Source organism: Copidosoma floridanum, unplaced genomic scaffold, assembly GCF_036245765.1.
Source record: "Copidosoma floridanum isolate Cflo_tuat_1 unplaced genomic scaffold, Cflo_Japanese_pri ptg000021l, whole genome shotgun sequence".
NCBI lineage: Eukaryota > Metazoa > Arthropoda > Insecta > Hymenoptera > Encyrtidae > Copidosoma > Copidosoma floridanum.
Genome location: NW_028321898.1, coordinates 26,931,386 through 26,954,602, shown reverse-complemented (window position 1 = coordinate 26,954,602; position 23,217 = coordinate 26,931,386). Strand labels below are relative to the sequence as shown.

At 43.2% G+C, this 23,217-nt stretch overlaps 1 protein-coding gene across 1 annotated transcript; it reads right to left on the bottom strand.

The window, feature by feature from the left end:
* Positions 1-304: 304 nt before the first annotated feature.
* On the bottom strand, positions 305-21,483 carry stol (voltage-dependent calcium channel subunit stolid). Its single transcript, XM_089594233.1, has 25 exons — positions 20,944-21,483; positions 16,086-16,167; positions 15,526-15,636; positions 14,548-14,767; positions 14,164-14,295; positions 13,069-13,394; positions 12,301-12,568; positions 12,017-12,153; positions 11,022-11,102; positions 10,854-10,934; positions 10,707-10,781; positions 10,599-10,613; positions 10,411-10,515; positions 10,258-10,329; positions 10,036-10,177; positions 8,533-8,748; positions 8,366-8,459; positions 7,557-7,589; positions 6,738-6,842; positions 6,544-6,656; positions 6,293-6,432; positions 5,844-6,213; positions 5,490-5,772; positions 4,823-5,097; positions 305-1,049 (listed from the first exon to the last, which is right to left on the bottom strand). The coding sequence occupies exons 1-25, from the start codon at positions 21,051-21,053 to the stop codon at positions 1,015-1,017; spliced, it is 3,621 nt and encodes a 1,206-aa protein (XP_089450359.1). The 5' UTR covers positions 21,054-21,483; the 3' UTR covers positions 305-1,014.
* Between the last annotated feature and the right edge of the window lie 1,734 nt (positions 21,484-23,217).

The window sequence follows — 23,217 nt, the reverse complement described above, 5'->3', positions numbered from 1 at the left end:
ACGAATAGTGTATATAAATATCACTTAGAGATAAGCCTGCGGAAATCACAAATATACGCTTGACTGGTATAGTTTCTGTTGTACGCGTCATTTTTTTTATTTTTTTTTATTTTTTTTTGTTTTTTTTTTATTTTTTATTTTTTTTAATTGAAAAGGTGAAACATCTTTAGAACGTATTTTCTTATTTATCCGTTCGAAACATGATTTTTGTTGACGCTCAAATGCTTTTAATATTTTTCTTTGAAAAAGACACACTCGTAAAACCGTAAATCTTTTTTATTTTATAAAAAAAAAAAAAAATGTCTTTCATACGAAAAGACTTTGGTATAATAAATGCGGTATTAATAGTGATCATAATAACAACAGTAATTTTTATCATCTATATATATAATATGTATTAATTATGTATATTATATATACACACCTTCTCCAGCTAATGTATGTAGAGCCGCGTACGTGGGGTCATGAGAGAAAGATGGCCCTTGCTGTTTGCGCCACGGCGAGTATAAATTGTAATAATAAATATGCTGTGTACGTACGTATTGTCTGAAAGTCTGTTTCATAATTCTCTCCCTTCCCCGCTCATTCGTACATTCTGTCTTTCTCGCTTTCATTCTTCCTTTTTTCTTCCCCTATATACATGCATACAGATTGTACCTCGTACAATAGAGCGTTTTTTTTCTTTTTCTTTTTTTTTACTTTGACGCAGGAATGAATTTTTTTGCTATTCATTCACCTTCTGCTTACTGTCTGTTTCGTTCGTCTCGTTATTATAGTGTCGGGTGCAATGAGCTTTTTATTTTTCATCTGACCCTTAGCAAACCTTCTTTTTGCATCATTTTCATTTAGGTTTTAAATTAAAAAATATACGTCGCGTCTCATGCAAACTTTAGGTTGACTGAGTCATTTGTTTCTTTTATTTTTCAACATGAAAAACAATGACACTGAGAAATTTGAAAACATTTGTATGAAAAGTTTTTTAAAATCGTACATCTATAAATTACTTTTGTATTTTTACTTTATTGTAATTATTATTGTTAGTATTAAGACTGTCGCCAATTTTTAAATTTTCTTATATAATTAGAGAAACGAGTTTTATTTTACACATCTAAAAAACAAAAATTCTTTAGAGCTAATTGTAATAAATTATGTAGTTAGTATGAATTTCAAAAAAATGACAGCAACATTTTGAAAGTAAATGTGCCAGTTGTAATATTATTCTCTGGATCACTAACCATTTTAATCATTGCGCTACTGTCCCTTAATGTACATATCACATATAATACATTACATCATAATATTAAAATTTTATAATAAATCATATCGAAATTGCAAATAAAATTGCTATAACTTTAAATACTAGTTAATCAGTTGTTTACGATTAAAAATTTTATATAAAGATCTACAACAGTAAATAAAATTTCTACTAAAAGAATTCAAATGCTCAACGCTATTCTAATTTTTCTTTTTATAATTAACATTATATTCATCACGTTACCGGAAAGTTGACAACTAATGGTTAAATGACTTTGAGTTATCATTAAATTGGTTTACCGCAAAGTTTGCATACCAATAGATAGTTGTTTTTTTTTTTTTTTTTTTTTTTTTTAATAAAATTTATCGTTTGCTAAGAGCTGCTTTCACGACACGGTAACGAATAATTTTCTTTTGATTCATAGGAATTCACGAGTGCTGTACCGAAAATAAAACATTAAAAAAAGAATAGGTATGAGATCCTACAATGTTAATTATTTTATATAGAGTATTGAGAAATTCTTTAACATATGGAACAGAAAAATACAAGGAATCCGTAAAACGTTAATCACTTTTGTTCTATCCATTTTTCACTAATATAAGTATTAGAGATTACTATATATACGTAATCATATTTTTTTTTGTTATTCTCGATTTAATTAGCTGTGACTTTTTAGCTTCGTGATCGTTATAGGAGCTACAAATTTTTACTTGTATGTTATAAATTTTTCATAGTGTCAATGAGTCGTTACCTTGTTTGTTTCTTTCTCTTTTCAAGGGAATTTCAAAAAAAAAAAATAATAAAAAAATAGCGAATTCCACGTTCTAATTTTTGTATGTACTAGGCTGTGTTTTTTATAATATTAATTTTTTTGGCTATTTTTGCCAGTCAAGCATTAGTGATTCGAATTTCATCGATACCCAAATTAAAAATAAAATACAGTTTCAGGTAATTATGTAAAATCTAAGTTTGCATAAATGAACAGATTAACTATCAAATCAAAAAATCAAATCCCTTGATAGAAGAACGTCACTTAAACATTGTATAACAAGCTCTTGCTGCACTAAGACACTTTTCAAGTGCTGAAGCTACAAGAATTGTTGACAATGTTCATGCTGTGTCTATGATTTTGTTTTTGTCTTAATTTACCCATTTGATGAGACCTAACGATTTCGCACTCAGACGTTCGATGTACATTATATAATATATTATTATTTTTAATTATTTCAAAAATCAAAGTCAAAGGCACCTGTGTTATTTTTTCTTTACGGATAGATGTGAATTATTTAACATGTGCTGTTTGCGGCGCTTTCTTTGCTCAATATAACTAATGTGCTCGATTAACTAAGTGATGTTTCTTTTTATGCGTCAAGATTTCTTTTGTTCTAATTTTCTTTTTAGTCATTGGTTAGGCTATCATGCAATCCGGAACTTTTACTCACGATCCCGTAAATCCTCCTAGCAAAAAGTGAGAAAAAAAACTATTGTCATTTTTTTCAAGCACAAGTGTGCCTTAAAAAAGTATTAATAAGCCACTGTACAAAATTACCAAAAACACGTACAAAAATTACCAGCGACTCCAAATTACAAAGTTAAAAGCGTGATTTTCTTTGAAAAATATTGCTCACTTATTAATATTACTAAATCATCAGCGATCATGGAATTTAGGTTAATGAAATGTTTTAAAATTATTGTACACTCACAGAAATGACAAGTAGGTACCTACTTAATAAAGTAACAATCGCCAAGCAATACTATATACTCATTTTCTTTTTCCAATGTCGAATGTTAAGTAAATGGTTGCGTATTATTTTGTGCTTTTTAGCTTAAACAGATTACACATGTATGCATCAAGGTGTTATTACAAGGACTTTCACTCATCCATTCATGCTTTAATTATTGAAAAAAAAAAAAATAATAATAAATAACAATAAGTCACACACGCATTCTCGCCATCTTTTTTTCAACTTATTTCATTTTATTTTTATTTATTTTATATTATTTTATTTTTTTATGTGGACGGCCTCTCACGTCTGTGCGAAATGGTTGGGAGCTTTTCGATTATTTTTTGTTTTTATATATGTTCTGTAGTCGTCAAAGATTTTGTTTACTCGATTCGAGCATCGATACACGTACATTTTTGTATTTTTCTCATTTTAGCTGTGTAGAGCTTACTTTTTTTTTTTTTGGTTTTTCATTTAAAATTTAATTAGAGTAAACCAACGTATGGGCGCATTTGTTTAGATCGATAGTAAATTTTGTATGTGCGTTGTTCTCCCTCTCTTTTTGTCTCCTTGTTTTGACTTTTATTTCTCGTTCTCGTCTCGATCATATAATAAGACGAGTTTTCATTTTTTTTTAAATTTTATTATTTTTTTTTAATTTAATAGAGAAAACTCTGGTTCAGCTGGCTGCCAGCGCCAGAACGTCCTTTATTGTTTTCACTCCGTACTCATGACTTTTACTCGCCGATCGAACGCGTAGACGAAATTCCTCCAGTCCTTTAGCTAAAGAAAGTACCGGCGTAAATATTTAATAGCAATAATTACATTTTATCCCTTTCCTAGACGTTTTCCATCGACTCCAGCAAAAAACGCTCCACCGCCTCTATCACCTCGTACGCCAAAGCTAGTAATTTGCGAAAAGGTATAACACATGTATCATTATCCTCGTCACCACGTGTATAAATATATACACGTATACATTCACACAAACGTCGAGTCTCTCGTTTAATTCACACACACGCACGCGGTCACTTTTATACTCGCTCGCACGGGTTTTCCAATAAAAGAAAGAGTTTGCAAAAAATAGGTTTCTCTTTTCTTCGTCAATTTTTAAAAAATCTTTTTGTTTTATTTTTTGCGCTTCACCGCGGATAGTCGTGCTTGTTTTTTTTTCCATACTATTATTATTATTATCATCATCTTGTTTAGTTTAGTTTTCCCTTTTACTACGAATTTTCGACTCCCGCGACATTCTTTCGTTTACGATCCTATTGCTTCGCAATTTTTTTTTTATTTTTTATTTTTTACTCCGTTTCGAGAAAGGAAAAATCACCTCGGTACGCACTGCTAGTTGTAATATTACTTTTCGAAGCCGTTGGTTTTAAATTCACGCAGCTGGAAGCAGCGACTCTGTTCCCTTCCTGTTGGGGACTATCAACGTCTCGCAACAATTTTAACCATCTGTTACCCCGTTTCACTACACAACAACCAAACCATTATCTATAGCATACGTAAACATATTGAACAAATTTTTCCGTTAAAATCTTAAAAATTTTCACGCAACAAATCCTCTCCCTTGTAGAGTATCAACATCGTAAAAACGATTCTAGTGGTAATGACGAAAGTTGAGCTCGTAACTCGGACGTAAAAAATCGGCCCTCACGGTTGGCAACAGGACGAGAACCGAGTACCCCGAGTTGAAAAAAAAAAAAAAAAAAAAAAAAAAAGGAGTTACTTTCCAGCTGCGCGCGCCAAAGTTGAGTCCGTCCCTATACACATGTGTCGCCGATCGGGCGATCCACCTGCACTTAACCAGCACCGAGTCACGTGAGCCGAGCGACACCAAGTAGAGCAGCCGCGAGCAGTGGTCGTAGCCCCGACAGATCCAACGATCTGCCGGCACCCCCGCACGCCTTGATCTCCAGCTCCTCCGGGTGGTAGTTGATGCACTTGCAGTAGCGGCGCTGGTAGAGGCGCTCGCGCCTAGCTGTGCAGGCGCCCGGCTCGGTTAGCGCCTCGTACGGCCTGATGCCGAGTTTCTTGGTGCCGCAGGGACACAGCGTGTCCACCACCAGCAGGATCAGGTTCGTGTGTTTGATCTTTTGGACGCTGAACGGCCTGGAATTAATTTTACGATTGTTCTCTCATTTGCGTGACTATGGCTCTACTTTTTTTTTTTTTTTTTTTTTTTTAATCCCATACTGTGAATCCAAGTGCGTTGAAATAACGCGTTTGCAACGTGCATATGGCTTTTTAAAGACAACAAAATCCATGTTTTATCAATTAGTTCTTTAGCTCTACCCAATTAAATAGTACGTTGTTTCTAAAACGATTGGTACGAAAAAGCTTGAGAGTGTCAAATACAACACCCCCAAGGTGACCTGTTCAAAGCCATGCGAATCGGTGAACCGATTTTATGGTTTTTTTTTTTTTTTTTTTTTCAAAACCTGTATAAATTTCCCGGTCGCGCTTAGATTCACGGTGGGCAAACGGAGAGATCATTCCCAAACCTCTCGCATCCCGACTGATGGCAATTGGTGAGCTTCCCCTTGAGCGGGTTGCCCTGGCCGCTGGTGTTGAGCCTCTCGGGCTGGAGGATGTACAGGTCGGTTTTCTTCTCGCAGGTGCGGAGCTTGTGCGGCGGGATACCCGCCAGGGTCGAGTGGGTGCTGCTGGCCGTTGCCGCCGGATTCTCGACCGTTGGTGGATATTGCGGCTGATTGTCGGCCTCCACCGTCGCCTCGTCCGTCACCTCGGACGGGAAGTGGTCGCCGTCCGGGTAGACAATGTTCCCTGGAAGCGGATGCACGCGTGTCATCGGGGATGTTATTGCGGGGGCAGTTGTGGTGTATACTTATTCCTACCGTCGTCCGAGTCCGAGGGGTACGCCCATATCGGCTGGAGGAGGTCCGCGAGGTTGAAGTTGATGGCCCAAGTCCACAGGTAGTGGCCAAAAGCGGACGCGAGCTTAGCGATCGAGTGGGACGTGGAGCGGGGCGCGGCCGACACGTGGGACGACTGGGGCGTGCACACGCCCTGGTAATCGACCACACTGACCTTCCGGAATATCTTGTCCTGCACGAGGGAATCCATTATCGTGCCGTCTATGTCGCCGAAGAATTTGCCGGTGTGCTCGTGCTTCTCGCTTATGATGATGAAGCCATTGTTGTCCAGGATGTAGCAGTCCAGGTCGTCCGAGGCGCACGTCTTTTTACAGGTGATGGGCTCTTGGCACTGTGGGCAGAGCGAAAGCAGTTGGGTTATACCCATTGTCCTCGAGAGAGAGATGAGGAGGAAAATATGTGTTTCTCACGGTTGACGTGACGTTGACAAAGTGCGAGGCCAGGGACGAGTGGTGGAATTGTATGCCGACCACCGCGGCCGGGGCCTTGTGACCCTTCACGTCCACGAATATCGCGTGGGTCGCCGTGACCAGAGGCCTTGGATTATCGGCTGGAATTAATTGTTGCAGTGAATATCAATTTTTGCTTTTTTTTTCCATTGAAAGGATGGGTGAGCAGTTGAAAAAAAAAAATTGGTCAGATTCATAGTTGTAGTGCGTACCAGCGTCGAAAGGTACGCTGAAAACGAAGCTGTCGAATTCAACCGCGTGTTGGTCGACGGCCCTCTTGTACCAAGTGGAGTCCATGGCTCTTCTGTAGACCTCGGGGAAATCCCTAATTTCGACAAAGAAACGTGTACGTGCAGCTATTTTTGGAACCACAATTTTTCTCAAGTATAAAATTAAAAATACTTACGTCTGCTCGTGGATACCATCGTTTTGGACGTGGTCCTTCCATCGTAGCAGTCCGCTTCTGGTGGCAACAAAGTGTCGGGCCATGCCGAACCTACCCTTTCCCTTCCTGGAAAACGCGCACCCACAATCTCATTAGTTTCGTCGCACCTCTGCGCCATGGACGTATCGCAAACGCTCAGCATCAACTTTCAGCGACAATAGCAACTCATTCACTCGTGAATTTCATGATTATACTTAGGATGTTTTTGTTTTTTTTTTTATTCGTACAACGATGGTGTTAATCCTACGAAGCTTGTTGATAACGAGTGGTGTTAGTATGTGTTAGTAGATAATGTTACTATTTTGCACAAATGCAAAGGTTCGAGTTGTTCTGAAGCAACTTTTGCATTTTCATCAGGATACAATGAAATTTTTACCAAATCGTGTGGTAAAGTATAGAATACTGTACGACGATATGATGACAAATTTGGTATGGCGTACAATGAAATTAAAATGAATTAATTACGATTGTTAGTTAAAATATAATATAATCGTCACACTCGACTCGTCCAGACACTTAACATACGTACACGTAATCATTGCAAAACAACTGATCTTATTGGATCAGCAGTTCCAATTTTCTCACGCATACGAGGAATCTTATAAAATACGATGATAATTTATCAATTAGTGAAGGTGAAGTGCAGGTGCATTGTGCGGTTGTTAAAAAAAAAAAAAAAAGAACATCAATCATGACAAGATGTATGTGATGTATCGTGCGACATTTGAATCGTGCAAACTAGCAAATTACAAAACATATATTTTGTGCATTGGTGATTACCTGTGCAGTACAGCCATCAGTATGGCAATTGGGCTGGCGGTGAAGACACACAATATAATAATAAAACATACACAGTAAACAATAAACTCATTGTAAATTAAAAATTTGTGGTGAGTTGAAAAAAAACTGGTGCTTTTATGACAAATTATTGTGCAAGTGGTGCTCTTATAAATTTATATATCTATATTTATGTATAGATGTGCAGTGCTCTTATATAATGATAATAATAGCTGTGCAAGTGCTCGTAAAAAAAAAAGCTTAAATCATTAATAAACAGTGAAGTCGATCGATGTACTCTTCTTTCTGCTTCTTCAATTATTTCATGCTCATGAAAAAATAATACGTAAAATGGCTTCTTTACGTGGAGCTAATAACTAAATCTCATGAATAAAAAGCCTCATGAATTTCATGTGTAGTTAAAAATGTAGCCAACTTTCAAAGTAAAATATAGATGAGATCGACATTTATTTTAAGAAGTGCAAAATTGGCGATAAACTAAAATTTAATGCAAGTACATCAAATAAAAATGAAAAAACTTCTCCATTGATCTTTGAATAGTTTGAAGTGGACCTAAACATTGAATAGTCTCATCAATGTTTCTTGGCACGTCTGAAATTCTACCTAGGCCTTTTAGAATGACATAAATTTCTGGAGGGAAGAGCAAAACGATCGACTCGGTGCTTTAAAGTGCGTTAATACTTGGTGCTCTGTGATCGATTGATTATTTGCTCTTTCGAGCGTGCCCTTGAAGATCTGTTTGTTTGTTTTTGTTTTCGCTCGCTGCGCTCTCGTGGTGCAAGTTTACTTACCTATCGTCTTTGCCCATATTTCTTTCGCTTCGCTTATCAAAATCTTGTGTCACGTACGCGTCCAACACTAACGATTGCAATAACAGCTTGTCGCCTGCGATTGAAAAAATGTGTTTGACGTCCAGAAACGAATGACGAATAAGTAGGCGACTCTGGGCCGTACTCACAATAGTAAGAATCCTTGTCGGGCTTGTTCGCGGGCTTTTGGTGCGAGCTTTTGGGTCTCTGCGATCGCCACTTCCAGCCCGGATTGTGAGTTTGGGTCAGGAAGTACAGGACCCGCTCTTCCGGACTTTCGAACCATTTGTCGTTTTCAAAGTAGTGCTCGCAATACGTCCAGTCTGGGTGCACTTTCCAAGTGTCACCTTTGAAGTAGTGCGTAACTGGAAAACCATTTTTTCGAGCATGCAAATTAGCTTGTTAATTCTAAATTAATACTGGGTTTACCCAATATTGACTTTTACTACTGAAAACGCGAACAATTGCGCAAGTTAATAGTTTAGATCGATAGGGCCTCCCGCTTTAGCTTGATATTTTTTGGTTGATGTTAGCCTTACCAAATTTTGACTTGTACTACTGAAAACGCGTGTAACTGCGTAAGCAAATGTTTTAAATCAATAGGATTTTACGAATCACCTTGATATTTTTTAGTTGATGTTAGCCTTACCAAATATTGACTTGTACTACTGAAAACGCGTGTAACTGCGTAAGCAAATGTTTTAGACCGATAGGGCCTCCCGATTTAGCTTGATGTCAGCCTTATCAAACATTGACTTGTACTACTGAAAACGCGTGTAACTGCGTAAGTAAATATTTTAAATCAATTAGATCTTCCAAATTACCACTTGCACTACATAAATCGCTCGCAGCTGTGTAAGGGGTCGTTATAAGATTTGTCTTATGTTAGTTCGACAGAGTCATATGTATCACAAAACACTGACTCTTACTACTGATAATACGTGCATCTGCTTAAAGGAGCGTTTTAGGATTTATCTTGGATTAATATTATCTTCTAAATGACTAAATGCTGACTTTTACTACTGAAAATTCATATACTATATAATTTATAACATTACTGTCTAAAATTTTCGCGACATTCTTACGCATTTGAGTTCTAAGCTGTAAAAGAATGGATAGATTGGTCAAAAAAAGTAAAAATTCTCCAAGCGAGCCAATCTCATGTATCTCTGGTATTAAAACAAGCCGTAAAAGACAGTACGATGGCGGTAGCAACGAGACAAGAAAGCGCGAAAGGAGGAAGGAAAAAATCGAGTATTGAAAATCAAGAAGCTGAGAAGGAGGGATGCCGGCGCATTCTCAATTTTTCATAGTATATTACGAATTCACGGCATTCCTCTGTGTGCCCGCGCTCCTATTTTTCATGGGCCAAGGGTCCCTATGTGCACGCCCGTAAATCTCGACTCCCCGCGCTTTTACGTGCATATATATGGTCATGCATGCGCGCGAGCGCGAGATATTTTTCATTTAGAAAGTGCAAGATGCGCTTGGAAGGAGCAAGAAAAAAAACGAGGCCGGAATATCTTTGTTATCTAATATTCGCGCGCGCGGCGCCGCTCATTCGTCCATTGCTACGTTACGGCTCGGTCCATTGCTCTTTTTCTCATTTTCGGTTGATTTTAGCACGCTTTGTTGCAAGTAACAAAGCTCACCATTATCATGAGCGTGCCGAATCTCCTGCTCGGCGTGCAGCTCGTACATGCCGTAGCCTTCGGGTAACGCCAGCCCCAGTGAGAACGGCGTGTCCGGGATTGGCTCGTAAAAGTAATTGTGCCGCCTGATCGATACCCTCTTCTGCAACACAGCGAGTATGAATTGGTACGGTTCACTTATACAAAAATAAAAAGTATCGGGGCATCGTTGTTGGCTCTTACCATGTCGTCGTAGTGGATCTTCACGGAGAAATAGGTCTCACCCTCCTTCTGCTCTATCATCTCGTGTCTGAGCTGTAACCGAGATTTTTACGTGGATCATTATTACCATTGGTATTTTGTTCTTTGCCCAAGTCATGTAAAAAAAATCCTTACGTCAAGGAGAGAGCTGTTTAACGAGTGGGATGGCCCGTCGTTTTCCAAAAGTTCGACCTCCGACAGGTCGACGCTCAGGTATTTTCGTTTCAGCGTTTCTTCGTACTGAAATGGTTAGATAATTCGTTTGAATAGCCTAAAACTCTCGTTTTCGAAAATGATTGTCTCCGTGGAAAAATAAAACTCACCTCGACGTTTCCCGGCTAGAGGAGCAGTAAAAAAATTGACGGATCAGTAAAGCGTTTACTTGTCAAAATATTTTCAAAAAATAAACCTCAAGACTAAAACCATCTTACCAAAGGTCTGAGGTCGGGATGATACAGGACACGCCCATTGTTGTCGATCAGAAACGAGTAGCCATTGACACCCAGCTGCGAAAAATGTCAAATGTGGCAAATTAAATGGCTATTCATCCGCATTTAAACCCTAACTGACCAACTAACCTTGTACGGTGGCACGAGTTTTTGAATCTGCTCGATGGGAACATCGGTCCCCACGACTCCGAGTAAGTTAGCCGTTCTTTCCTGCCGCGCGAGCAAAGAAAAAGTCCCAAGGTCAATTAAATTTTCGAAAACCAACGCGTCAAACGTGTGACGTGAGGTGTACTTTACCGTGTGGTTTCTCCGATCCAATATGGGCGCCGTAACCGAGGTCATGAGCTGACCTTGACCCTCGAGGCCGTATCTGCCGCTCTGGAAGTTTATGAAGACAATTAGCGCTCCTCGCCGACCTCCTAATCTGATTAAACTCCCTCTCTAAGCTAAACTCGGGCCTCTGCTCTCCCGTGCACGTGTTTGCCTATCCATGCAATCCCCTCCCCCTGCCCACTGCGTGCGTTTGACCTCGATTCGAGGGGTAGCGCATCGGGATCGAAGCTCTTTTTACTTTGAAAGTCTGCCGCCCCTTTGGGTCGCTCGAGCCGGAGACAGAAATATTCTATTGACTTTTAACCTTTGATGGACTCGCGCGGAGAGAAAAGGGCGCTTTTGTGCCTTTGTTTTCTGCCCTCGATGGGTGATCCGAGTTTCGCTTTTACCAGATCGCTCTCGATATCAAAGTCAACACCCTCGTGCGCTGCGTGATTTTTTTTTTTAATTTTTGATTCTCCAAAGGACCCTTTTTTTACCTCCATCCTTTTTACCACTTTGACGAATTGAAACATTTTAATCCCCCAAATTAAATCGCGTGCGATCGAAAAATGAAAATTAAATGAAACTCGAGGCCAAAAATGGTTACTTGCAGCCTCGGTTTGCTCGGGCTCGAGAACGTGCTTAAAACGTAAGTAGCGAAATTGGTGTATGAAAACTTTGAAAGAAGATCAATTTAAAGTTTTCCACAAGTGAATTTCTCGGGGGAGAGCCCAAGCAGAAAGGAGAGAAGAGTAGTGCTGAAAAGTGTCCAGAAATTGATCACACTCGTTTCAATTTTCTCGTATTAGTCTCGTTATACTTGAGCGAGAAGAACTTTGGCTTTCTTGCTCTCTTTCTAACGGCAGGTACTCAAAGTACGCACAAACACGTTAATGTTTAAGCATCGAATTAGAAGGTTTTATCGCATCGAGGAGCGTATTTATCAAGTCTACGAGATAGCTATGGACTGCACTTACTTTGCCACCAACGTAGACCGGCGTAAAGTGTATCGGGTGGTCGCGCTGGTACAGCACCATCGGCCGCGCCATCACCTTGATGTATTCAAAAACTTTGCTCTTTATTTCGTCCAGCTTGGTTATCCTCGCGAAGTATCCTGTAATGACCGTCAATTACTAGCGGCTTACCATCCGCCCGTACCATAATATCCGTCACAGTTGAACCCTCGTTAAAAATTTCACCCAACGTATATGTAATGTACCCTCGTTTAATAGAAACAAACAAAAAAAATAGGGAAACAAACCTTTGTTATTGCAGGACATGCTGTTGAGGTCCTCGCTGTTGTCGCCACCCACTAAATACGTGAAAATCCTCACGGGCATGTGGGGCGAGTTGTAGCGCTTGATGAGTTCAATCGGGGCGCCCTCGGTACGTGATGTGATCAGCATTATCGCCTGGTTGCACTGGCTGCCTTGCGACGATCTATTGTACTTGTGCAGAATCTCAAAGGCCGTGCTCAGAGCCGCCGAGATGTTGGACGGCGATTCGGCTTTTAGGCTGTTCATTGCATTCTACGCAGAAGGAGGTTTTTTTTATTTTTGTTTTGACCGATGAAAATCATGTGTCAACGATGTGCCTGACCATACTCGGGTGTTTCTACTTTCTGGATTTCTTTTCGCGTAATGCTCGTTTTTTAATTTCAAACGAGGATAGCACATTACAACCATAGATTACCGAAGAAATTTATCAAAAAAACAGCCGATGAAATGATTTTATTTTAATTTTTTTTATGTGTCAACGTGGTGTCTGACTACACTCGGATGTTTCTACTTTCTGGATTTTTTTTCTTGTACTGCTCGTTTTTTAATTTTAAACGAGGATAGCATATTGCAACCATAGATTACCGAAGAAATTCATCAAAAAACAGTCGGTGAAATGATTTTATTAAAATTTTTTTTTTCCCTAACACCACATTGATATTTCTTCCAGAGCGCCAGCCCGCTTGTGCCCTTGCATCAAACGCCCAACTGCACAACAAAAAGGAAGGGGGGGGGGAAAGAAAAAAAAAAACCTTGAGCTCCTTGATGTTCTCGGGCGACGCTGTGAGGAGGCTGTCCTTGAAACAAGCGACGATCTCCTCGGCGCCCTCGGCATACTTGTACACGTTGACGTAGTCGTTGGGCCCGAGGCTGTCGAGTATCGCGTTGGCCGTGCCGACGACGAGCTCGCGGGTCTTGCTCGACGAAAGGCTGGCCCCGTCGACGAGGACGACCAGGTCCTTGGGCGAATCGGCCGCACCGACAAACCAGTCGGACAGCCGGAAGTCGTCGACGCTGCGCACGCGCCTGGCGGGCCCGGGCTGCACGGGGGATGTGTCCACCGGTGGCCATGACATAGCTGCGTAAGTGCGTAAGCGTCGTTGTAGGGGGTACACGTGCACATATATGTATATAAAGAGAGTGTAGAGGACAGCAGCAGTCACGGGGCCACGACGCTACGATCGCTTTTCGGATATATAGGTCAGAGCGTGCGAGGAGGACGAGGACGTAGGGGGACAAGGACAAAGTGTCGCGCTCGCGGTAACTATAAAGTTTTTCGAGGACTGCAGCCGCTGGTACTGATGGCTCTAGGGAGATGCATTGCGCGTCGTTGCTTTCGATTTATTCGATGGGCTCCAACGAACGCGGCCCTCGTTATGAAGCTTTGAATGGTAATTCGAGCTCTCGTCTCCACGATATTCCGCAGCTACGTGAAATATTTTTATTCGCGTAAAATATTTGAAACTAGCACGAAAAGAAGGATAAAAGAAAAAGAAAAATCAATGTACAAACAGGTCGCCTCGCAATTAGCCATTGAAAGAGATCCCACGTGCCCACGTAGAGGGGAACAAAAAAAAATAAAATAAACGAGAGCTTGAATGGGGAGGCCCTTTCACGCCGAGGGGTTTCAGTTCTTTTATTTCGAGAAAGTGAAAATACTTGCAGTCCGTGTAGCTCGTGTATAGGCGGTATACAGCACAGAGCAAATTCCCAGAGGAGTCGAAAAGGAAGAGGGACACGCAGCAACAACAGAGGGTGGTGGTGCTGGCAGGAGGAGAGTAATAAGAATAGACGATGGACAAAAGAAGAGGAGGAGGAGAGAGAGAGAGAGAGAGAGGCGAGCTCACCGGGAAAGCGGCGCAAGAAGCCGGAAGTCGATCCAAAGTACTGCCAGGAGAGAGACGGGTCGCTCTCGTAATTGTTGACGAAGAGGGGGTCGAGGTATTCGCTCCATTGAAGCCCAGACGCCACGTCGGCTTCTTTTGTCGGGTCGGTTGGACCGAAAAAGAGAAACAACAACGGCACCGATGCGTTAATATAATGAGATCTTTTTTCCTTTTTTTTTTTTTTTTTGTTTCTGTTTTGCGAAGCGAAAACCGCTCGCTCGGGGTTTTTTGGTACAACAGCCAAGGCACCACAGGCTATTACGAGTGATTCGTCATCTCGGTGCCTCGGCGTGTGTCATCTCTGTCGAATAGCTTGTTCATTAAATATAGAGGAGCAAGGGTTACCAGTATCCTTGAGGCCGGAAGGCATGAGTACAGCCGAGAGGCTGAGGTTGACTGCGATGTGGTCAAAGTGCCGATTGCCAGAGATGTTGCGCGAGTCAGGGCCCGGCTTGCCGTCCTCGTTCACCTGGTTGATGCGGTGGCTGGCCAGGTACTTGGGCGGGCCACTGCTGCCCTCCCGTGAAACGGATACTGCCGCTTGCTCGGCGTTCTCCATCAGTTTCTGAAAGCCAATGCGAGCTGATTTCTTTCGATCGTGTCCGACCGTAAAGGGTCTGTTACTACTATTAGCGTAATGATCGTGTCTGACCTAACCGGTGTGTTACTACTGTGAAAATTTCAGTACTTTAACTAGGGTGTTTTTTACAATAGCTGTATGCTGCTGCGAAATTTTTTTTGTGCTTTTGAAGAGTATGTCTGACCATTGTGGTATATTACTACTGAGGAACTTGTACGCTTATGGTTTATAGAGTGTGTCTGATCATATTGGTATGTTACTACTGAGAATATTTTTTTGTTGTTGCATCAGAAGAGTGTGGCTGACCACAGCATCACTCTACTACTGGGAAACTTTATACGCTTTTTGTTAGGAAAGTATGGCTCCCCACAGTGGTGTGTGTTACTACTGTGAGTCGTTTGGATAACGTAATGGAAGAGTGGATTGATGAATCGACCTCGTAAAATAGGAATACATGTTGGTGTACGTGAGAAATTCCCCAAAAAAAAGTCTAACTAGCATTCATCTAAAATGAAAAAAAAAGAAAATATTGTTTAAATACATCTTGATCATAATTTCCTAGATACACGTGGATAAATAAAATGTTAGGAAAGTATGCTTAAGTACAATGATTTTTCCGACCATAGGATTAATTTTTTGTGGATTCGCTCATATGCATGTGCTCGTTTTGTAGTTTATGTGGCTGGTAATAAATTTTCGTCTATACGCGGGGGAATAGCAGAGTGTGCAGTTTATTTCATTACCATGACCGCGTTGATTTTGAAGTCCATCATGTTCTTCACTTCCGCCGCCATTTCTCGCACGAGCACTAGGCCGTCCTTTTTATTGACCGTAGCGAGGGACTCGTGGTATTTCTGTTGGAATCGTAATTTCATTATTGAGTGATCTATACCGTTTGAACTACTATGTACGCTTATGAGTAAACAACGAAACAATAATAGCTAGTGGTAGTTAGTAAGCCGATCTCTGCAAGGAATTAATATATCGTAGCTTTCAGAAATTTGGTTGTAGAATCAATAGCGTAATCAGTTTGTACGTCAGATTTGTTGCCGTGTTAAATTAAAGTAGCCTTGAATATTTAAGAGCTCAATCACTTGCGTGGATCTCTCGAATTTCATGTAGTCGAGGTAAGAGTTTGGTCAGCCCTCGAATTTAGTGACATGTATCTACCGTTTTACATCTAATGTTTTCATTAAAAATTGATGACATCAGTATTGTGCTGTTATCAATAAGTCCATAGTATGCCCTCGTTGATACAAATAACAATAATTTATAAAAAAAAGGAGAAATCAGTGTGTCTCACCGCTCGTATCTCGCTCATTTTAGTGATCTGTCGGCCAAACTCCCACAGATCGATGCCGAATTTCAAGGCCCAGTTTCTGACTCTGTAAAGAACAAACGTAACAGGTAAAAAAAAAAAAAAAAAAAAAAACTACTACGCAGTCATTCTCAAAGTAAATAAAATAAAACAGAAAACTACAATCCCAACAAAGTTTTCAGTCCCATCGCACACTCGTGCAGCGGAACAAAGACCCCGAGTTTTCAAAATAATATAAAAATTAAGCCCCACAGCGAGGGACAGATAGAGGAACGACCCAGATAGAACTTGCCAGTTTGTCCTGAATCGCGGCTGAATAGAGCGCATGTACCTATACGCCGAGGCGTGTTTAAACGACGCGCTCTCCCTCCCCACCCCCGGCTCATTCACTTTGTGCGTCTGTGTTTGCACACGCGACCTATTTGCATGTGTTCGGCGAGTACAGTGACAGAAAGGAGGACAGCGGCTCTCATGTTGGCAATAACGCGCGTACCCCGACCCCCTTACGCGGCAATCGTAATTTCACATTATCTTCGATATTGTTGTTGTTATCCTCTGTCTCTTTGGCGCCAAGTGTGTTTACAATAATGTCTGAGTTTGCGAATGACGTGCGTTTCAACGCTTCCGATACTTTTTTGTTTCGTGTATTGTTTACTTACCTACCTCCACCGCAACGCACAAAGGTAACATCCTACCCGCAGTTTGTGCAATTTTTTCTTTACCTACTTCTCGCCTCTGTCGTGTATTTGTCACCAGCTTTGTGCACTCGTTGCGCAACACATATAACGACCATCTAAAATCCCCTTAACTCGTAATAAGATCACCGGCCAGGTTGACGCTTGAATTTGCTTAAAGCGCGACGTCTGACAAGATTACATTGTATTACCTACAGCGCATCACGTCTTTATCAGATGGGGAAAAAAAAAAAAAACAAAATTCGACGATCGATAGCTTCCCGTCCAAATTGAATAACTAGAGCCCTCGCGAGCGATTCGATATTATTTCGAGGCTTGATTTTTTTAATAATGATACAGACATAGAAATATTTAAAAAATCCACACGCTCGTTGCAATATGGTATAAACGGAAAATAAAGTGGGAAGCCAGGGGTTATTATCCAACGTTGAGCCATGAGAAACAACAAGAGAAGGCAGACCTTATCGTTTTACTTATTTACTCTCAAATATTCGCCAGGAGTGCGAGTTGTGAGTTTGAATTAAATTTAAAATGAGAGCTTCTCGCTCGACGAGTAAGGGAGTAATTACGGAAACAAAAAAAAAAAAAAAAAAGAAACGGCGCATCCGTGACATGGGAATACGGAGTATAAGGACTCGCTCGTACCCCAAGGAATGGCAGCACATCTGTCAGAGAGAACATCCCAATATCCCGGCTCGAATTTCCATTTCCGAAAAATAGTAGCGCGCCTCACCCCCACAGAAATAAAAAAAAAAAAAAAAAAAAGAAACATCGTGGAACCGCAAGTGCCCGGAAAAACTTTTCCGACTCGCAAATAATATCCACCGCGCACGGCCAACTTCATCCGTTGGCGTCGCGTTTAAAGAAAATATTACGCTCCCGAGCGCCCGTCCTCGTCCCGCTGTCGTCTGGGGACTTTGCACCCACCCACCCCCGCACACGCACATCCAGGCGCTTGTTAAAACTCCCTTGGCCCCTTACCCCGTTCCTTTCTCGTCCGCCCGGAAACTTTAAAGTTGACAAAGTTTCGCGGGGCGGCGGCATAAATTGCGTATCTGTTGGCTGGTGCGGGGCGAGTTTTTGGGATGCGGGAACGGAAGAAGAAAGGACCCGGCCGGTGAGATATTGGGGGGGTGGAGGCGCACAGTCAGCGGGACTTTAAATTGCGGAATGAATTTTCCCCGCTGGCGCGGCGCATGGAGAATTGAGTTGTCGACCCGCTCGCGTATTGAAAAATGTGTAGACTTTTCAAGGAAATAACTGGATATTTTTTTAATGCACGACTTTGTAAGAGCCTCGAAGGGGTCGTTCACTCCCCGCGCGATTTGAAGGAGACTCGAGAGGCTGGATTGAAATAATTATTCGACTGTGGTGCACGGGGTGATTTTTCAATTCGCGCAAGCAAAAGGTGTATCCTTCGTCCTGCAAACCAAGTTTTTTCAGCTCTATCGTTTTATTTTTCAAGTGCTTCCGTGTAGTATATTGGAGGAAGAAAAAAAAGCAGCTTGATTATCCCCCCTCGATCGATCCATCGGCTGTGCTCGCCCATTCGATATCTCATCCACCAGAACAAAAGAAGCGAAAGCTCTCGTTCAAAAATCAGCAAGTAACAATCGAGCATAGTCCGCGGCAATCGACCGCGCAAAATTCCCCTCTGGTTTTCAGGAAGGGCGCCAGACCGAGCGATCGGACCTGGAGGAGGGGAGGATAAAGTGGCGCGAAAAAAAAAAAGACGCGGGAGGATAGATAGCCTTATTTTCGGGCTGTTGAAACTTTGTTAAGGGCCACTTTTGAGAAAACACCCGCAATTTAGTGTACGTAGTACCCTGCGTGCGCAGCTCGTCCTTTTTTCGCTTCACCGCCTTGGTGCGTGCGTTCGAAAATTTCCACAGCCGAGCCATTCTGCCCAGGATATCTTCTTCCGCGTTACACACACGTACACACGCCCTTTCTTTCCAAGCTGCCGTTTGAGCATTTCCAGCGAGATAAAATCGCCTTGGGACGTTAAAACCCCCCGGGAGTGAGCTTCTTTTCGTTGCTCTTTCATTTTTTCTTTCGCTGGTCGTCCTTTGTAGGCACGGAAACTTTTTCGGTAGACAGAACGCGCTTCTTTTTGCCGATTCTTGAAGAAATAGAATACATCGTTTTATCAGCACGGCTAATGAGGACCGAAAATCTACAACAATGAAGCGTTACTGTCTTTTTCAACAAAAATCCGATTATCCACGCTTTTTTCATGCGCAAAGTGCATTAATGTATCTCATTTCCATCGGGAATTTTCGCGAAAATCGCGCGCACCGACCACAGCGCACATACAACATGTTTGCGGGCAGTCCTGGTATGTATGCTCAATGAAAATCAATCCATCACTCGCGTGTACCGAAATTATAGGATATCCTTGACGGTCCAGTAGTGGATGCGTGCTGTACACGCCGAGCGTGCGATTAAAATCGAGCTGAATATAAATTTAATAACGCGTGCTTCACCCTTGAATGTTTTTTTTTTTTTTTTTCAATTTAGCATCGATCCTCAACGGAAATTCCAATGTGTTTAACGTTTCGAATTGCGTACCTATGGTTTCAATCATTTGGGTGTCAACGCAAAATTTACCATTTGTCCGTGAGAGACGATGTACACGTAGAACCGCAATCGGCTTCGATTATCGTCCCGGTATTGCAGCTTAAATAATCAATTAGCCAATAATGGTGGGCGGAGGCAGGCTATTTCGGCTCGCGCTAATATGATCAATTTTAGCGGTGATCGCACGTATACAGCACAGGCCATCCTGGGGTGGATGTGGGGCCAGAGAAGGCGGGGGGGCCAAAGATTCGGACCACTAAGCCAAATGGGGTATCAGCAGGGAGGACTCGAGAATTTTCGGGATTAAAGTTGTACGTTATAATCCACAACAGCCTCCAAATTTTCCGAGTCTTGGGGCACGCGTGGCGACCAAAATTTCGGGCAGTAATGACGTATCGCGCGTCGACTGGAGAGGAAGCTCCTCGTGCGGGGCGCCCTGGAATTTTCATCCCCCGTCTGGAGAAGCCATAAATACGCGTCGTCGATACATTGTCTTCCAAAGTATCGTTGCAAAACACCTTGACGCCCCCTCCCCCTTTCTACACGCGGTGGAAACAACATTATTCTCAAGCTGCCGACTTGGGGGGATCTTTTTTCTTTTTCTCGGTCGTTTCCGGGTTCGAGGTTGGGTGTGAGGTTTTCGCCGTGCCTTCCGGCTTTGTACTTTTAATGTCGAATTTTACGAGCGGTTGAGGCAGCGCGCGCTGTTTTCGGGTACAAGTACTTTGTTTTTACGGTGAAATCGGAGATTGAATTTCTTCCATTTTTGTACCCCCAACCATACGCGTGCGTATATCATCGATTCAGGCCAGCAACACGTGCCTGATTCTTTCGTCAAAATAATTTAACACGATAAGTCTCGCTACAATTTCCATCGTACAATGTGAGAGGCTACGTTACACCTGCTCCTCTAGTTCGCGAGCTGCGGTGGCCGACACCCAGTCGCTAAATGTCGACACGAAAACGCCGCCCCACCTTTCATCCTGGTTCATCCCCCTCGAGGTTCACCCTGGCAGTGAGTGAGTCATTTCACATGATTGCAAATATATTTCGATTGTTCGAAGCTGCTCGTTGTCAACGATAAATCGCACACGTGAGACTATACGGTCCGTGACATTGAAACAAAAACCGATACGAGAGGAAAAAAAAAAACCCCCATAGTTCCAACTTTGCCGACGCGACGCAATTCCCCCTCGTCGCGCGTTACGCGTGGGGGGAGGGTGCGTAGGACAAAGTTGATCGAATCGTAACAGCCGCGTTGCCCGCGCGTTAATTTTTGCTCGCACCGCTGTCGTTTTAATGAGCGGGGGCTCGCGTGGCTTTTAATTTACGGCTCTCATTGTCTCCGGACGTAAATAAAATATGCGCGCCTCTGCTGTCCTTTTCTGCATGAAAATGTCACACGCGATTCGTCCCCCGTTTGCCGCCCATCGTGATTATTGCCACAAATACCCGTTTGTCGCTCGATGACCGTGAGCAAATATTCACGCACGCGTGTCTATCCTCCAAAATGATAACAATGACAACGATAAGAGAGGGAAAGAAAGAAAAATATCTCTTCGACTTACTCGTTGTGCGGTATGTCCTCTTCCTGCTGGATGCTGAAGCCAACGCAAAGCAGCAGCAGTAGAGGGAGCAGCCCGAGGGCCGCCCTCGTCGTCGCCGTCCTCCTCCCCATCTCCAGCCTTTGCCGGCACCTTTGCGACAGTCAAACCCGAGCAATAGCGGAGATTCCTTTTTTTTTTTTTTTTTTTTTTTTTTCTATCGACTCATCCAGTCCTTCCGGACAATCTCTTGTGAACAAATTTTTCACTACAACCCACGAGAAACGGGGACACTCTCGCGCCAAAGTCGATCCGTTTCACGGGAGGTGGTGGTCCCCCTTGCGTCGTCGTTGTTGTTCTTTTCTCCCTATTCTGTCATACATTGCCTTTTTCACCCACGAGTGTGTACACACCACTTGCACACGCACGCACACACACGCACACAACAAACACTTGGTTGTACGGCGGTATAGTAAACGACGTATGTGTATATATACACACAGGTGCGTATATTACATTACATTATACAAGGGCGCGCACTATGGGAGAGGGTGGGATCTTATCTCTCGGCGTGTATGGCACGTAGTGTGTATACAAGGAGAAGGGGGGGGGTGGGGTGTGTACAACTACAACTGTATACCAGCACCACTACGAAGGCCGATCGATTCTTAAAACGGAGGCAGGGGCCGAGCTCCGTGTACCGCGCGCGCACTTCTTTGCTCCTTGTTCGTACGTGTGCCTATCCCGAGTGGCCGCACACACGGGATTAATACGTCAATGCTGGCGCGTGACCCAACGACTCGCCCTATCCCGTGGTGAAATACTACTGCTGGTCGTAGCGTTGGTAGCAGCATCAGTAGTACAAGTCCGCGTATGGTCCGGCACACCGGTGGTACGATCCAGGCGTCGAGTCGTGTATTCCTTACTCCTCGGCTACGTGATAGCCGTCCGCGCGTTCCCCCAAACACGGGACGGAGGGTGCATTTGTCGTAGACTCGACGCTCGTGCGCGTCATCCCGGCTCGCGTAGCGCGTTCCCACCACTAAGCTGTGTTATTGCATTACGTAAGCGCGAGAGGCACGGCACTCGATGTTCCGGCCGTTATTGCGTGTGTCCCGCCGTTTAGGGGGGGTATAACTGTCTCGGGTGTCACGCACACCTCCTTTGCCAAACCACCGATCGTCCTCCTCTGCTTCTTTCTGCGTTTTGAAGGATACTAGAGACGCGAGTCCAAGGGGGCGCCCGTCGCTGGCTTCGGTAGAGCCAGTCGACGCCAGGCTGGGGGGTGCACTGGCGCGAGCGAGCGCGACTCTCCGCGCGCGGTGTCTTGGCCAAACGGCCCTACAAAGTCGGGGGATGCGCGCGCGCCCTCACCTACACACGTGTACGTATACACCATGCAGGGTGTGGGTTATACGTGGTAAGGCTGCACCTACACGGGCGTTTCACCGCGCTCTTCCGAGGAGGGGGTGGGGGTGGTGGTAGATATATACGTATGGTTTGGTGGGTGGGACACTACGACGACGGCGCCGGTAGGTATATATAAGCCGCTGCCGCCTGCCCCCGGGGGGATGGTGAGGAGGGAGGGCGCAGGATGGATGTACGCGGGTATATGGGTGCAGCGCCGACGGGGAAGGTATGCCAGGCGACGGAGGATAACGCGAGAGGATCTTCCGTGGGAAGGGGGAGGAGGGAAGAAGCGAGAGAAACAGATTGGAGGGAGTTTATTGTATAAGCAAGAGGAGGAGGAGGAGGAGGATGGTGTAGAAAACGAGGCACGACAACGACGGCGCAGGGAACGGCAGCGAATGTTTTTTCCTTTCCGCTCGGCTAGAGCCGCTGCCGCTGCTACTCTGTGTACATACACACGCACTCCCTTTGACCCTTTGTCGAAAATCCTCCCTTTTTTTATTTATTTTATTTTCACCTTCATTTTCTTCTCGTGTACTTATGTTTTGGTTTTCTTCCTCGTTACGGACGTTTTGCGGGTAAGGAGAGATAAGGATGAGGGACGAGTCTCGAGGAGACGGAAACAATAATAATCACAAAGAAGAAGAAGAAGATCAGGCATGCATCCACGCGAGATACGTGTGTTTTCGGCGCCTGCGAGAAAAGCGAGATGGGGGGTGCCGATTGGGCTATATAGGTAAGCCCAGGCTACTAACGGGGACGGAAGAAAAACATCCTTCTCCTCCTCCCCGAGGGAGCCGGATACGGGAGGTAAGGAGCCAGCAAGAAAGACGACGGCGGCGGCGTTGACGACAGCCCAAGAGAGGGAGGGACTGGGTGAATATGAAG

Bases quoted from the DNA above. Each gene is read 5' to 3' on its own strand.
- stol (XM_089594233.1), bottom strand. From the start codon at position 21,053: ATGGGGAGGAGGACGGCGACGACGAGGGCGGCCCTCGGGCTGCTCCCT. The intron at 10,178-10,257 runs GTAAGAGCCAAC...GCTGTGTTGCAG, and splicing joins AGATCCACTACGACGACATG to AAGAGGGTATCGATCAGGCG. The intron at 6,433-6,543 runs GTACGCACTACA...AATTAATTCCAG, and splicing joins CAGCGTACCTTTCGACGCTG to CCGATAATCCAAGGCCTCTG.